Source organism: Halichoeres trimaculatus, unplaced genomic scaffold, assembly GCF_033239565.1.
Source record: "Halichoeres trimaculatus isolate MK-OKI-2021-1 unplaced genomic scaffold, fHalTri1.1 fHalTri1_scaffold_10, whole genome shotgun sequence".
Lineage (NCBI taxonomy): Eukaryota > Metazoa > Chordata > Actinopteri > Labriformes > Labridae > Halichoeres > Halichoeres trimaculatus.
Genome location: NW_027437187.1, coordinates 5,161,020 through 5,178,170, shown reverse-complemented (window position 1 = coordinate 5,178,170; position 17,151 = coordinate 5,161,020). Strand labels below are relative to the sequence as shown.

At 43.6% G+C, this 17,151-nt stretch overlaps 1 protein-coding gene across 3 annotated transcripts in view; it reads left to right on the top strand.

Moving 5' to 3' along the window:
- hipk2 (homeodomain interacting protein kinase 2) overlaps positions 1-17,151 on the top strand; it is a 120,156-nt gene that overhangs the window by 67,397 nt on the left and 35,608 nt on the right. For all 3 annotated transcript variants that reach the window (XM_074677315.1, XM_074677314.1, XM_074677313.1), the window contains exon 3: positions 16,492-16,615. In XM_074677315.1, coding sequence (XP_074533416.1) covers positions 16,492-16,615 — 124 coding nt within the window. The remainder of the gene's footprint in view (positions 1-16,491; positions 16,616-17,151) is intronic.

Sequence of the window (17,151 nt, the reverse complement as noted above, 5' to 3'; positions counted from 1 at the left end):
CATATGCTGGCATAAATCTCATTTATGCTTGTGCCAGTCTCATATTTACTCTGGAATGTCATACTAGAATCTCATGCTTGTGCATATCTCAACTATGCTCATATAAACCTTGTATTTTCTCTGGACTGTCACACTAGCATGTCATACTTTTCTAGCACCAGTCTAATAAATGCTCCTGCCAATCTCATATTTACTGTGGAATGTCATACTTGAATCTCATATATGTTCACACAAATCTCATATATGCTGGCTCAAATCCTTAATATGCTTGCATGAAACTCACATTTTCCCTAGAATGTCATGATTAAATCTCATATATGCTCGTGCCAATCTCATATATATTCTCCAATGACATACTTGAATCTCATATATGTGCTGGTGAATCCCATGTGTCTTTTTTAATGTCATCCTAGAATGTCATATGTGCTCGCGCCAATCTTATTTAGGCTCATGCAAATCTTATAGTTACTCTAGAATGTCATACTGGAATCTCATATTCTTTCCAGTTTTGTCAGTATAATGCCACCATAGAAGACACGTTAGAATTTGCCTTTCAATCTGAGTGGAACTCAAGGAAAATAGCCCCCTGCAAAAATATGGTGACTGCAGGTGGGATGGTTGGTGGTTAAGTTGGTCTGATATGTCAGTAAAAGAAGGGGTTAGGTTTCTGCAGTAAAGGTGAATGTACCTGATCTTACCTAATAGTTCTATCTTAAAAACCTTTTTTTTTTCCAGATTCTTTGTCTAATTCTGCTCAGGCTGATGCTCTAAGCTTGAGGAAGTATTCACCTGCTGACAAACTTGTTTTCCAATACTAATCCTCACAAGACAAACTGAAGCTCTAATTTACAAGTCTTTGAACTCACCATATGTAACAATATCTGTCTGAGCGGGAGCACTGTCTTCTGATGAAGCACGAGAAGGGAACGGCCTATTTGTCCAAATTCTCCCCAAAGCTTTGATAATCCTGCTGTTGTTTCTCCACGTGCTGACATTTCTAATTCTTGTCAGTGAGGAACGCGGCGTGACAAGCGGCGTGAAGAGTGTCTGAAGGCACAGCGAGCAGGCGGCACTGTGGGGCGGATGAAGGGACAGGAGAGTGAGGCGGGAAGGCTCGTGAACGGTGGAGGCTTCTTCGTCCCCAAAGACAACCTGAAGGACACATGGATGGATGTGTGTGTGTGTGTTGGTGGTATGATGTGTAATGCTCATGGTGACAGAGGGATAAGAGGGGGGTCAGTCATTGTGTTGGATTAAGATCTGACCACATCTTGGTGACAGTCTTGATCAGCGTCTGTCAGTCTGTCTGTAATTAAGCATGAGCCTGCAGCACTCCAGGGACTCCCTGAAACACACACTCACTCACACACACTCACCCACACACACAGTGAGGCGAGCAGAGAAAGGCACACAGAAAAAAAAGGAGAAAGCCCGGGAACAGTATCCAGCAGGTCTCCTCCTTGCGTTCAATTTTGGAGGGAGGGACCCGTGTGCGCTTTAGTTACCGCTCTCCTTGGCCCTGTAGCTCGTCGGGAGGCAGCGCAGCCTTGGGCACCGAGAATTCATGTCACACACAGCAGAATTTGATTAGGCAGGAGATGGTATTACTGCCCGACTGGGTGGGAGGAAGGAAGACGGTCGTCAAACCAGGAGGAGTGATAGAGAAAGAGGGGGTGATGGGGGATGGGTGGTGCATGTACTGTATGTGGGGGACAGGTGGAGGGGTTTCTCCGTCTTCTTGCAAATGTCTCCCCCATGTGCTCTTTCACTTTCCCCTGAAATAAGGAACCAGTCAACCAGAGCAGCATTTAGGATCGAACTGTGTGTGTGTGTGTGTGTGTTACATGTGTGTTCTGTGTGTGTGAGTATGCCTAACGGCAGGCAGACGTATGTCATTACAGCAATAGGACGGCGCCCCCGTGGCTCCTGGCTATATGTTTCCAGGCGCTGCATTTCAGATGGATTTCTGGAGTCTGTTGTTTTACCACATATACAGACTTTACAGCTGCTCGCCAACCACATCGACCGAACCCCCCTTTCTCCCCCCCGCTATCACCTGATCTCTATGTTGGTCTTCCTAAATCAACAGAATGGGACATATCAGTGCACAGCTTTGCAATTTCTCGCTCAGGACAATATTGGAGTATAAAGCAACTGCTGGAGGAAGCTAGATAATGAAACGAGCATAATGTCCATCACCCAGAGAGGAGAAACGCAGACCACCAGAGAGAGACGGGGGGGCAGATTCAGTGAGGCAGGATGTGAGGATGTGACTGCAGATTAGGGAAGGAATAAAAATAGGTATAATAAGGAAAACATCAGGGCCTGTATTCACAGAGCTCCTAACTTAGCCTAAAAATTCCTAGCAAGGAGTCTCAGCTTAAGAGTGATTCAGGAAGCTTCTGAGAGCAGCTCTGAGCAAAGAGGAGACAGAAACTTTGAACTTAGTGAGGAGGTGTGGTTGACCCGGTTGCTAGGTATAACATAGTCTCAAAAAATCTGTGATTGGTTGATACGAAAAGGGAAAAAGATGAGGGGGAAAAAAGCTCTCTGTGCTTTTAGAAATGAATGGACAGTAATCAATGGATCACATAACTCAGACTGGATTAAGAAATGTGTAATCATGATATTCATTTAATGTCATGATGATGAAACTTAGCTAAATTAGATTAATTGTGACTCAGCTTCAAAACATTTGAATGTACCTCATTCACACACTGATGAAATACATTTGCTTATTGTCCTGTTTATTGTCCATGTTGATCATGTTACTACTCAATGTGTTTGATTTTAATGGTGGACGCAGACTTAGCTGACAGCACTTCCTGTGATTGCTGACACCCTAAAGGGTGGTTTGATATGTCAGAACAACCAAAAAGATGAACAAAATGTAAAAGGAGCTTGACAAAGCCTGCTGTTGGCTCAGCTCATGGAGGAGAATAAAAGAGTGTAGAGGGAACTTGGGTCCCCGGATTAGGGATGGGTACCTTTCACATTTGAAACAATACAGTACCAATGCCTGGTACCTGGCAATTGGTATCTGTACTCAACTGTACAAATTTTTGATAGTTTTGCTTAATAATAAAATCTCATTATTTTTCAGTTTCACATTTTTATTCTTCAACATATAACCTTGCAGTGTTGTGTATGTGTCCAGTCTGGAAAATTGCCTACTCTTCCAGTCTCTCACAGTCACAAGGATTGGTTTTAGGTGTCGTAACGTGGCATCTTTTAAATTTTTTTCTGAATCAGGGCTGGGTACTACAGACCGAATTCAGTTGGTACCTTAAAAAGTACTTAATTCAGTACCCATCCCTACCACTGATCACAGCACAAAGATAGGAGCAGACTTGGAAGCACATTGTACGCACATTGAGAAGTGCTGTGCAGTAATCCCAATCGAGAGTGGAGATTAGAGCGCAAAGTGAAGTTGTTCTCATACATTGTTGTAGCTACTATTTAGGTTATGGCTGCTGACGTTGGTTTCTTTGATATTAATAACTGTATGAATTTTACAGAGTTTCATCTGCTCATAAACCGGGCAGTTTAGGGGGTGGATCAGATAAACAGCTGTCTCAGGTGGCAGAAACTGTGTTTAGCGTGTTTGGAAAGTCCGACATAAAAGTCCTCCTCCCTCCTCCTAACAGTTTTTCACCCTAGGAGCTCCCTTAAGGCTTAAGATGATTTAAGAATGACTTTTATCTTCCCGAGGGAAAATTCTAAGAAAAATCATAGAATCAGAGGAATCCTAAGATTTTTCTAAGAATGATGTCACTAAGCTACTTTTAGCCTTAGGATGCTTATGAATATGGGCCTTGGATCTTTGGCTAAATTTCTCATTTAATGCAGCTTTGCGTGGCAGTCTGGTGTTTGTTTGCACTGATTTTACCTAAGATACCAAAGAGGAACTCCATCCCCCTCAAACTTGTGCTCATTCTTCAGTTTGTTGAGATGTTTAAGGCTTTTGTTAAAATCTCTTCAGACACGCTCTCATGTGCCTGACTGCCCACCTTCCCCCGTCTGCGGAGTGTGTCTCACCACCCGTCCTGCCTCCATCCTGTCTGTTTGGGTAAGCATCTCAGACCCAGTGACAGCCCTGCCAGCTGGTTAAGCTGGTCGACTGAGTGACTACATGCTTGGATGTGTTATTGTCTGTCTGCTTTTCTGCCTTTCGTTTGGCTTCGCCCCCTTCCTAGCAGGCTCTGTGTGACCCATATTTCACCTCCGGGCCCGCTGATGGAGGACTGAGTGACTAACAGGGTATGAGGAAGCCATGGCATCATTCTGCAGGGTCAGCATGCAGGGTTTAAGTCTTTCTAAGGATCTCTTTGTTATGAGATATCACTTTTACTTCCAGGGCGGGACATAAATCAACCATTCCTGTATTAATAGTTAAAGAGTCTTCCAGAGTCTGATTTTTGTGGAGCTTTCAGTCTGTCAGGGGAGAGCTGTCCATGCCTGAGGGTTGGGTCAGTGTCTGGACGTTAGCTGCTAATGGTCTAATACTGTCTGACTGTGGCTCCTCTGTCCTGATAGGAGACGTGAGACTGCATCTCTGCGTCCCCTGTATGTTCTCTCAGGGCTGTCTGCAGAGACTGAGACGCTGTTTGACAGATACCCATCATCCACCCAGTCCAAATCCACACATCCTTCACTTCATGTGTGTGTGTGTGTGAGTGTGTGGAGGCTGATGGGTGTTAATCAGGAAGGTTTTTGTCTCCCATTGTTGTGCCCACCCCTCTCCTCCTTCTTCTGCCTCATCTCCTTTCTGCTTCTTCACCTCCACCCTCATGAAAGCGGTGTGTCCCTTTGACCCCGCAGCAGGTGGTGGGGGTGTGGAGGGCTGCAGAGGGAGCACCCACTGTTGCAGGTGAAAATGAGATGCATTTCTTATAAGATCGGCTGCATGCTGGAGAATAATAATAACCAGAGGAAAGAGGTAGTTACCAAGAAGGAGTGATGGAGATCTGCATGCACGTCTAACAGAACTAGCGCGCAGTGTTGCTGCTCCTTCACATATTGTTTGTTTCTTGTTGTTAGCGTTGCTAATGGAAGCTGTGTGAGCAGAGGGAGAAGACAGAAAGAAAGAGCGCCGTGGGTAGAAAAGGGCACGTCGCTGCTCTCAGAGGCAGGAGAAAGTCTCCACAGCAGTCAGTGCAGCGCCGGCCAGGCCAGTGAATTATGTTTGATGTTGCCTAACAGGAAATCAGATACGTTATCTAACAGAACCATTTGTGAAACAGCTTGTGTGTTAAGACACAGGCTGATACCATGTGAGAGAATATGACACATCCTGTGTGCCGGTATTGACCGTGACCCTCTGTGATGTCAGGACTTGGTGTGCCATGTGTGCCTATCAGTGAACAGAGTGGCTGTCTGCCCACTTAATGCTTTATTGCATACATGAGATTTAGGGATGACATGGTTTATAAAAAACTCTGAACCGTTCGGTTTTCCTCACTCGGTTCGGGGCATCTGTTCTTCACTCAGTTGTTTTCTGTTTTCTTAGCTTTACAGCTGAAGCAAGTCTATAGCTCCAATCATGACACAGAATGCAAGGGGAAGGATACAGCAACAGTTGTTGGGAAGTGTGTGTGTTGTTTCCATGACGAGCAGAGAAGACAGAGGTAGAGGGTGTACCTGTGGTGTTGTGTCGTACAACTGGTCAGCTGAAGCGTAGACACCAGGGTGGGAATAGTAACCTTGTCCATAAGTTTTCAGATTCAGAGATGACGACTGACTGTGACTGTGTGTTGCCAACTTAGAGACTTTGTCGCTGCATTAAATGACTTTTCAGACCTCTCCCTCAATTTTTTTTTTTTTTTTTTTTTAAGATAACAATTTTTGCAGCTTTTCTGGAGTTTGGAGTCTGAGGTTGAAGCGTGTTTTGATTTCCTCCATAGGCAGCCTGTGCTAATGTATTCTGTCATTGGTTAATGCGGCCTAATCACTAACTTATTTATTTATTTATTTACTTATTAGTATATAAGCTGTTTAACTTCCTTTTTTACAATAGTGTTGTCAAAACTTGCATGATAAAATGTTGATTTAAAACATAGTTTTTGCATTTCATTAACTTTTTTCAAATTATTTGTCAGTCATACAGTGAAAAAGAGAGAGGGAATGTGAATATTTAATTTGCAAGACAATTTAGAGTGAGCACCCCTTAAATTTTCTGCTTGCACCCTTTAAATTTTAAGGTAGGGGCCACTGTGCTCCTTGTAAAAAAAAGGTAGTCTGGAGCCCTGGAGACTTAACTGTACTGCAGATGATGTTGAATAAGAAAGGAGCAGTCAGCTGTGTTTTACTTTAGTCTGCTGTGATGCATCTGAGCACTTCAGCCTCAGCTCCTCTTAAAGACTGCTCTGCACTGGTTCACAGCTTACTCTGTTCTACAGCTGAACAGTATACGTGTGTTTACAATAGACCGTCAGCCAACTTCATGACGATATGGATTTTAGGAACACTGGTATGCTGTCATGTTTCATTATCTTCCCAATGCGCTCTTTAAGCAGGCTATCCAGCACCCCTTTGTTTGCTCTGGTCACACCACCTCTCACAGGGGACCCCTTTCAACTAAGTAGGCCTACCTCTGACATCGTGTGTCACTAAAAATGTTTTAGATGTTCATCCATAAACCCTCTTCACCGACACGTTTGACTCTTGGCCCGTGTGTCACGTGCTCTGTGTGTCAGCGCTGCACGCACTCTGTTACAGTTTGACACACTTTAACACGTGAACCTGTCGTTTCTGTAAGAACCAGCAATAGATCTCCATGATTCAGATGCCAACACTAACACCACTTTTGATCCTGACAGACTTGAACGTGTAAACACGTAATTATTTATTCTGCTCTCGGAGTGTCTCCCTGTGTTACAGGTTGGCACTGATGCGCTGTTTCAGAGCACACCATCATATTTACATTTACACATACCGCATATTTATATTTACATTTAGCTAGTTGTTGTAAATGTCATTGGTTTCTCTACTTTTTATTGCTCCTAAATGTAGATTATTCAACATGTATGACGAGTCAGAGCTTTTGTCTAATAGTTGCTCTATAAATCCAGAGATGTGGAGAAAGGATGAAAACCATTGCTAACATCGGACGTCGGAGAGACATGCAGATCACGTCAGTATTGGGTCGGTCCGTCGAAGACCATATGGGTACAAATTGTGACATCTAAATCTGACCATTTTTGGACGTTGTAACGGCGGTGGATCCAAACATTCAGTCGTCATTAGTCGACCTTTTAAAGACATTAATCTGACCTCCATACGAAAACTTTCATTCTGTCCCTGCGGAGACCTGATTTGGACGTCAAAAATTACACTGCGCAGTGACTGCAGTAAAGAATGAGTTCATTGCATTTATGAAGCTAACAGAGTGCCCATGTTATGGTTATTTCAGCAGCTCAACACAAGGTGAACTACCTTTGCTTTTTGAAGTCTTCAGGATGAAAGTAAGATCCCCAGCACTTTGGTCATTGTTGCTTTGTAAAGTCACTCACGCATGCACGCCAAAATCACTATTTCTGATGGTTGAATATAGAGGGTAGGACTCGATAAGAACTGATCTTTTGCTACATAGCTTTTAAGTTTATAATCATTACATATGCAGCGTTTTCAGTCAGAAACATGAGAAACATCGAGTGATTTACGGGCATAGGAATGTGCCACACCATATAACCATGCAGTATTTATCCCAATCTGCAAAACTAATCATTTGGTACCATGAAGCTACCAAACTACTGGTAACAAATTCACACACACAAAAAACCCAAACAAAAAAATAATGTGACATTCTATGTTTCCGTCAAAATCTTAAAAAATACTGTAATATCATTTTTTTCCGTACCTCCCAGCCCTACTCTGGTCTGGTTTCTGTGAAGAGAAGGAGGGAGTCAAAGAAAGAGGGAGGGCTGTTTTTAGGACCTTGAACAGAGGAATGTCGACCAATCTCACTGAGTGAGACCACATTTCTCAAGGACCCTGTAAAAAAAGCATGCCTGGTCCAGTAACCCCTCTCCAACCTTGACCCACCTGGAACACACGCCACTGTAATCTGAATACCATCTACAGCCTCTGCTTATATAAACGTGCATTTACACAAGCCCGGCTACACCTCGCTTGGGCACCATGCTGCAATTTCTGATGTGATGAGGCCAGGTGGAGGAAATGGAAAGGTATGGCATCTATGCATATGTGTGCATACGTGTGTGTGTTGGGTCGGGGCGTGTTTCTGCGAGCCACAGGTGCACGGTAGGGGATGTAACTCCGCACATTGATTTCACAGTCAGTGGCCGCCGTGCAATATATCGAGGAAAGTGTTTCTCTATGGTGCATCTTCAAAGAGGCTGTGGAGGAACCCTTTGAGGGCATGAATATGTAGATGAATACCCCAGGGGAGGGAGGGAGGGAGGGAGTCATTCACGGCTCCAACCCCAGCCTTTCACATTAGGCGAGGGCAGAGCGTGGGATGGAGGGAGGGGACGAGGCAAAGAGAGGGGAGGAAAAGGGAAGAAGAGAAGGAGATAGAGGGGAGAAAAGTTAATGGCACGCTCTTTTCTGGTGAAGTGCTTTTCCCTGTTAGCTCTGAACAGCTATCTGGCTCCCCCAGCAGCACTGTGTCCTAAATGTGCTTTCAGCATCCCAGTGCAGAGGTCGTATTTACCAGTAGAGATGCTGGTCTTTACTCAAAACTGCCTGCATTGATTAAATTAAACATAGCTACAAGCTGGTCTGTGCTTGAGTCCCTGAAATGGAAAGGAAAGAGACCAAATCCATTACTACAGACCGGCTGACCCCTGAATGTGTGTATATATGTGTGTCTGTGTGTGTATGTGTTTGTGTGTAAATGCTGCAGGGTTCCAGGGATCCATCAGTCTCCCGTCTGGAGCCAAGCTTAGGGAAGGTCAGCCTGATGGATACATCCTGACATGCACACAGCCTGTGATGTCAGCTGTGTGTGTGTCCGTGCAAGTGTGCGCATGTGTGTGTTTATATGTGTGTGTGTGTGTGTGGGCTGGCAGGCACAGTTCAGCAGAGCAGAGGGCGGACAGGCAGGCAGGGAGGGTGCGCTCGCCTGGCCTCGGCGCCCTACTTTGAGGGGTTGGAAGGGGGTTTAGCTGGCAGCAGGGATGTAAGGAGGGGGTGGGTGGTGAGGCAGGGTGAGGTGTTGGGGTTGGCTGTGCTGGCAGAGGGTGGGGGTGGAGGGGACGAGGTGTCGGGGTGGGCTGGGGTGGCAGAAGAAAGGCTCCATTCATGATTCGTGCCATCTCTGGCTCCCAAGGGGACTGGGGCTCATCAATGACCAGGCCAGCTGGGAGGATGTCAGCATGCAGACTCTCTCCTCCTCCCCACCTCCCTCCTCGCTCCATCATACTCCCCCTCTTTCTTTTGTCAGGGACCAGCGCTCTCAGATCCAGTAACCCGAAACACTGAGGCCTCTCATGCAGTTTGGTCCTCTTTGAATCCCATAGAAAGCCCGTGGCTGAACGATGGTTTGCTCACCGTCTGTACTGTATGTGACATCTACAGTCTGCGGCAAGCGACTCAGCGCCACCCGAGGAAAGGTTCTGTCTGTGCTCTTTATGCCAACTGGAGATGGGTGAGGTGGGATGCAGCTTAAAGGGTGATGAATTGGCAGTGTCAGCTGAATGCTGCACGCTCTGTTGGTGTATCCAAGCACCTCAGTTCTGGAGACTGTCAGCTGACATGACTGAAGGTTTTAGTCACGTTAGTTCTCAGACTCAACAGACGTGGGGTCAGTTTGTCCCAGTTACAGTCATCTGAGGTTGAGTTGTCATAACTTCTTCTAATTGTCACAGTCCACAGGAGTAGAAGACCAGAGGAAGAGGACCCAGTTGCAGATTAACATAAAACAGTTTTATTTAACTCAAGTCAAAAACCAAAAAAATCAAAACAAAGAACTTTTACAAAAGCCCAAACTGAAAAAACTCACACAGAATACCAAGTAGTACGAGATACAGGTAAAACACATGGGGGGCAATACTACATGTGAATGTAGTATGTAGTAGTCACTGCATTCTAACTACTGCTTTTGCATGTAGTATGTAATATGACTGTTCTGTTGGGTCTGTTTTGTAATATACTACTCTGGTTTTCAGTTTCTGAAAATGTAGCGACACAAAGTTTGGGTAGATCTTAACATTATAGTTTTTTTGTTAATCATATCACAGCAGAATCATCACATTTGATTTTAAATTTTACACCAAAAGTTATACCGTTCTCTGAACATAAACCTGGAAGGGATTTTTATTTTTACAGCTGATGAGAAAAACACTTCCAGATAATCCACGTGTGGTTTAAAATTATCGGTTTATGAGGGTAGAATGAATTAGTAAAGGTAAACTCCTTTTTTAAAACAGGAAATGACAAGATTTACTTGTGTTTCTTTTACTTCACTTCTATCTCACAGACCGTCTAACGTTAGTGTTGTTGTATTGTAGTTGTAATGCCGACTCATTCCAGTAGATGGCAGTAATTCACCAAAACCTGAACCTGCATAGACAAACAGCGTTAGCACCGTGCATTGTGGGAAACAGTTTGCCAGGTAGACTGGTCCGTTGCATACTGAGAAATTTTCCTGGATCAGTAGGACATCCAGGGATTTTTTAGCATACTGCAAATTTTGCAGGTTTTTGCATACTGCCTACTACAAACTGGATTTAGGCCAAAATAGTAGGTACTGCTAGTGTAGTTGGCGGTTTGGAAAACAGCCAAGGAGAACTAAACCAAACACAAGGAAACTAAAGACAAAGACAGGATAAATCTAAACAGAAAACACCAACAACACTAAACAAGAATTACGAAGAAACAATCACAAAAACAACTCAGGAAACACAAGAATCACAGCAATAACCGAACAATCAAAAACCAAGGCATACTCAAACCCATAATCTAATAATGACACTAGTCAAGTTTAAAGCTAATGTAAAAGTCATTGTTTTGTTTTATTTTCCACTAAACTTGCTGATTTTCTTTTTCATAGCAATTTGCTAATACTGCCCTGGTTAGTAAGATCTAAAACATGCTAATTGTCTGCATGCCCGCCTCATAGTTTTGATGTGTTCTGTCTCTTTGTCTTGCCCTACATAAGCTCTGACAGACTCCAAACTCTGTGAACCAAAGGAGGAAACACCCCTGAAAGCCCAACCACAAAACACCTGGATGATTCAGTGCAAGTTTCAGTTTAGGTTAACTCTGGTTCTTGTGTTTACCATCTAACACTCAAATCATCTCATTTGCATCAGTTGTCAATCTCTCGAGAGGAGCAAGGTGTGTGTGTGTGTGTGAGCCGTGCAGATGTGTGAGTTGTTCATCAGTGCCAGTGAAAGGCCTGTATCAGCAGCAGCAGCAGCAGCTGCGGGGTGCTTTGCATGATATGGAAGTGGTGCATTGGCAGGGGCAGATTTGCATTTGTGGTTTTATATCATGAGCAGCAAGCTGACTTTCTCCTCCCTCCGCGCTTCCTCTCTGTGAGCTTTCTGTGAGAGGCAGAGCAGCCATGAGAACAGGCTAAGTGGAGCAGTGGAGCATAACCCGGGAAGGTTCAGGCTAAAATGGATCCAAGCACAACATCTAGACGAGCAGATCTCTCCATCACGCACAGTCGTAAAGTCTGCTGAGGCACATTTGCATAAAAATTGTTGTAAAGCTTAAGACTTGGTGCTTGAAAAGCTGTGATAAAAGAAGTTACTGTTTGGGTGTGCTGATATGAAAGCCTCCATATTTCATGTTGGCTGTGTGTTGAGCTTTATGTGTCTTTTTGTGGTGTGAGGCATCAGAATCCATACCATAACAGCAGGAGTGGCAGTGATCGGTGCTGGGAGCCTCTCAGTTCAGCGTTTTGGTAAAAACAGGGGAAAGTTGAAGGTCCTGTGAGTGTCCGCTGCAGTCGCACTGATCTAAGAACCATGTGATGAAAGGCTTTCCTGCGGCTTTCATCTCCACAATGTGTTTTGATGGTGAGAGTTTCCTCACAGCAGAGGCAGAAAACAGCAACGTGTTGTGAGAACAGCTTTTACTTTCTGCAGCTCTCAGAGCACATTTCTGCTTTCTCAAAGTCAAATGAAGATTTCTGTAGAACTAGTGCAGATCAGAGGGTTTCAGTTTGGTGTTGCTGAGTGGGTGTGTGTAAATCAGATTAGGAGGAAAAATGCACAGCTGAGCCGAGCTGCCGCTTATTGGTTTTTATTTACGGTGGAAAAAACAGCAGAACAAATATTTCTGTGATGTTGACCTCTGCCTGAGTTTGTTATTAACTTACACAGACAGTGACTTTAGTTCTCACACTAAAGTTTGTTCTCATATTTAGGCAAAAAGAGAATAATGATCATTGACTGATGTGAGATTGTTCAAAGTTTGGCTGAAGGACATTTTTTCAATTCAATTGTAGGACAAAGTTTAGGAGTTAAATTTGTTTGATAGGAAACGTAGGTTTTGTTCAAAGGTTTTACTCAAGAACAAATTTAGAGGTTAGATTTATCACAGTAACACTAAGGGATGATATTTTGAACCAAGTTTTGATTGGAGGATAAGGGTCAGAAGTTAAATTTATGTCAGTCAGAGTAAAAAAAAAGGTCATTTGATTTGAAGTTTTGGTTCAAGGACAGAGGTTAGAAGTCAGATTAGTCACAGTTAGACTAAAAGAAGAAGATTCAAATCCAAGTTTTGATTTAAGAACATAACACAAGGTTAGATTTGTTTTTTGACCCATAAAGGATGTTCGTTTGAATCCAGGTTTTGAATTAAAGAAATTTGTTTTGAAGTTAGAGTTCTTACTGTAAGACAAAGGGACGTGTAATTCATAAATTCAGATTTTCTAATTTTACACATAGGTTAGTTAGAATTTAGTACTGGTGCAGTAAAATGAGTTGATTTGAATCCATGTTTTGATTTAAGGATATAGAAGTTTGATTGACTGGTCTTGTCATTATTTATCTTGAAGTGTAATTTTTAATATCTTACGAGTTTAAACAGAATGAGATCTCAAATGTTTCATTTTTTTCTTAAAAGTTTTTTTTTTTCCAGAACAAAAAATGCCCCAAAAGCTCTGAAGTCAGTGAGGATGTGAGATATTTTCAGTGAAACAATTTACGACCACAGCCTGTCATGTTTTGTCTGTAAGGAAAAGGTGAAGGTCATGATTCATACACTGTCAGCATTTATTTTACAAATGGGTAACAGAATCAGCTGGTATATTGGAGCCACATTTGAGAGCAATTTCATTCACACTCTCCTTAATATGCCAAAAAGTACATTAGTTTGCAAAGTGTAAGTAGTAATGATTTTAGTAGATCTTTTTTGACTGTGACTGTGCAGAAGTTTGCCTGCAGATTTTGATGTGTCCTGTAACACGGATAGGTGAAGTACTTCACTCAAGTAGCAAAGACAAAATAAGGTTGGATGTCCAAATTAGGGACTTATTATCAGCCGGGCTGATTATCAGGCCGATAGTTAGCATTTTGAAGCACATCGGCATTGGCCTTTTTTTTTAATCTGATGGCCGATAAGAAACAAATTTAAAACTGCGTTGTTGCAGCTCTGATGCAGCTGCTCCGCTTTCTGCAGTCACTACTCAGTCCCCACCACTCTCCCACCCACAGTATCCTCTGATTGGTTACAAGCAGAGCCAAAGCTTGGGGAACACCCAATCAGCAGCACAGTTATGACAGTTGTTGCAGTTACATTGAAATTTTGGAAACTTTATTTACTGTAGAAAACTTTAGCTATTTGTTTTTTTTTTAAGTTTAATTTAACTTTATAAAACATGCTGCTAAGTCTGGGAGCTGTTTAATAAAATCATGCTTAAAGGTATTTGAATGATTTAAATCGGCTTTAAATATTGTTTATCAGCCTGTGTAGGTGTAGGTGTAGGTGTAGGTATCGACCCAGAAGAATCCATATTGTTCTATTTCTAGTCCAAATAGTTCAAATAGTTAATTTTAAGATAGTCCCGTCCCTGATGAGGCAAACAGCCAATCATTGTTGAGGATCATCTATGCATGACCCATTAAACTCTGCTGATTGGTTTCTTTGCTCATTTCTCCATCAGAACACACAGTATCGAGGAGTAATTTCCTTTTATAACTTATCATTAAAATTGTTAAACTTAAAAGCTTACAGCTTTTGCTGATTTGACTGATAGGAGCAAAGCTAGGTTGAGTTCCACATTTCCGATGGTCTTTATTGACAGTTAAGGTTACAGACACAACTCAAACTGGTGTCGTCATGGAAGCTATACATCCACATATTATACAGTCCGTGGACTTGCACAGATCCAGACTTCAGAGAGTCACTCCAGGCCTGTTAGTCCTGTTTGTGTTGCCACTGTCTGGTTCCAGTCCCAAACAGGATGTGTCTTTGAATCTACCCCCCATGGAGCCCTGCTGGCTTTACAAGCTGACCTCTCTGTAGAGCTGAAGGAAAGTATCTGTTCATATAGCTCTGAGGGAGCAGTCACTGGAAACTAAGGATCCAGTTTGTCCTTCTCTTTTTATCCTCTCAGCTTTTGTTTGCAGGGACTGTTTTTCCATAATGGAAATGACCTGCACTGTTAGTTTCTAAACTGCTCCTCAAACTTGTGATCTTTAACTCTCTTTCCTCGCATGTGCAGCTGTAGTCCAGGTCCTGTTGTCCACTTCTTTCCTCTCACTGTTCCTCCTGCTGTCCGTCCTCACAGGCCCCTCTATGACTCCAGCAGCCACCGATAGACGTCTCTGCTCGTGGTGTGTGAAGGTGTCTTTGTATCTCTGTGTAGCACTGCCCTGAGACTCTGTTGTCTTGGTGTGTGTTCCCCTGCAGACCCTAATAACCCTGGTCCATGACTGAGCAATGAGTCTCACCCTCTGTTATGCTGTACTTGCATGCCTGCCGTCCTCTTTTACTGCAGTTTCTCATCATCTATATGACTGCTGGCCTCTGCCATCCTACATTAGACATATCCCAGTCCACACAGCACCGCCTGTGCTCTCTCCTCTTTGCTTTTACACCAGGGAGAGCTGTGAATAGAGGGCAGGGAGCTACAGTTAGAAACATGCTTTTACTGTAAGTATGTGAGCTCTGTTCATTAAGTCCCCTCTCAAAGCACTCACCATCGCCCACTGCAGGTCGATGAAGTCCTCTGCTGCCCCCCCTCTGCTTGTTTTCCACATTCTCTGTTTCCCTGGTACCTTCAGTTCCAGCAGGACCAAGGCCAGGTCCCCCTTATGTTCCTCACCCTGCCAGAGCCAGCTCAGGCTTGGGGTGGGGGGTGTCCTTACCATAGTTACTGCAGAGTCATCAGCGTGAGCTCCATGCCATGAATGAGACACTTGCAAGATCCCCGCTCAGCTCCTGCGATGGTGTTGTTTTTCACGCCGCTGTGAGAAAAGAGGTTTTTAGCTCCAGTGGATCGATTTAAAGTCAAAGAAGTTTCTGTTAGTGGGACCAAAATCTTCCACTACATAACAAGTTTGACCAAAAAACATCCAAAGTACTCCTTCCAAAACCTTGTTTGTGACAGTTTCCCTCACAAGAAGTTTTATTACTCTCTCTGACAGTATTTGAAACATGTGGAATGAAAGCAGGGAGCTGTTTTTCACTTCTGAGAATCAAACTGAAACGGTTTTTATTCTTCATCGACAAATGTTTGACTTTTATCTTGGCTCTGTTAAAAAAAAGGCAGTTTGTGGTTCACTTTGTGTTTGTGTTAGGAGGAGAAAAGCCAGTGCACATGAAAAAACTGAAATTGAAGCAAGTTTTTTTTCTCTTATTTGTAGAAAAAGTTGTCTTCACTGGCTTAATATGAGCCACACTTCCCGAACACATCCAGATAAATGTCTTGTTTAAGAGATTAAAGGACAAAAATAAAGCCTGAATTGCCTAAAATTGGTAACAAAAAATACTTGTTTTGCATCTTGATTAGGGCTGAACTATTTTGGATTATAATCTAATGTGATTGTGTTTCTTTGTTGATTCCTTTACTTCTGCGCAGACCTTGTGTTTGACTGATCAGGGACAGATCCCTCTGATTGGTGCCCTTGCAGGGACACCTGTTATCTTCACCTTGAAATCTTCTGAATCAAGGCGACACCAGGTGGTCCGTCTTTAACACTGACCTTTTGTCAAACGGTGTGAAACTGTGTGTTTAGGTGTAAAAATCTGTGCACTTGTTGTGGAGTTAAGCTGCACTGGCTTTGCTAATGTTTGTGGACAGCCTCCAGCTCACTCCTACACGTGCAGCTGAGTTGGTTCCCTCTCAGACCTGTGCGTACTACGCCCGTCTGTCCTCTCTATGAGCTCACAGGAGGAGTGAATGAAGCCTCCTCACGCTGATTTTGCGACAAGCACAAGGCAGTTATGTCACTGTTATGTCACTGCTATGTCACCGTTATGACCTGGAAAACCTGATTCACTCAGCGTTTTCTCACTTTTCATTCATAAAAAAGTCCCTTCTCTAACCGTGCTTGTGTTTTCTACCTACAGGGCTCCAGAGATCATCCTCGGCCTGCCGTTCTGTGAGGCCATAGACATGTGGTCCCTGGGCTGTGTGATAGCTGAGCTCTTCCTGGGATGGCCCCTCTACCCTGGAGCCTCAGAGTACGATCAGGTAACACATAACAGCCTCTTCAATCTGTCTCCTGACCTCCTCACATGTGTGTGTTTGGAAGCCCTCCTCCCCATGAATCAGAGTTAATGCTCAGTTATATTGGTGTGTGTGCTCTTTCTGAATGAGTGTGTTCTGGAGGGCGGGACGCCTCTCCTATCCCCCTGACAGCCCCTGATGATTCTTGCGCAGCCTCCCTGTTTATCTGAACAGATGCCACAGAGCCACTTGTCCAATTAGCGCAGCCCCTGTGCTCCAGAGCAAGACACTGCCGCGTTCCCCTCTCTCTATCAGTCAGGCGAGGCTCAGCGGGAAAACCTTGAGCGAGTTGTGCTCCATCACTGAACAAGCTTGCTTGATTTTTCACAAGTCCAAAAAAACTTAGCAAAAGTGTCTCATTTACAAGTCTCAAATCAATCTCAGACTCTTCAGCTCAGGTCATGTTTTGGTGCTTTGCATATTTCAACCAGATCCGTCTGGAGAAATTAATGTCAGTGTTGAATTTTAAGGCAGGCAAACTGAAGTTTTCTCCCTCTTGT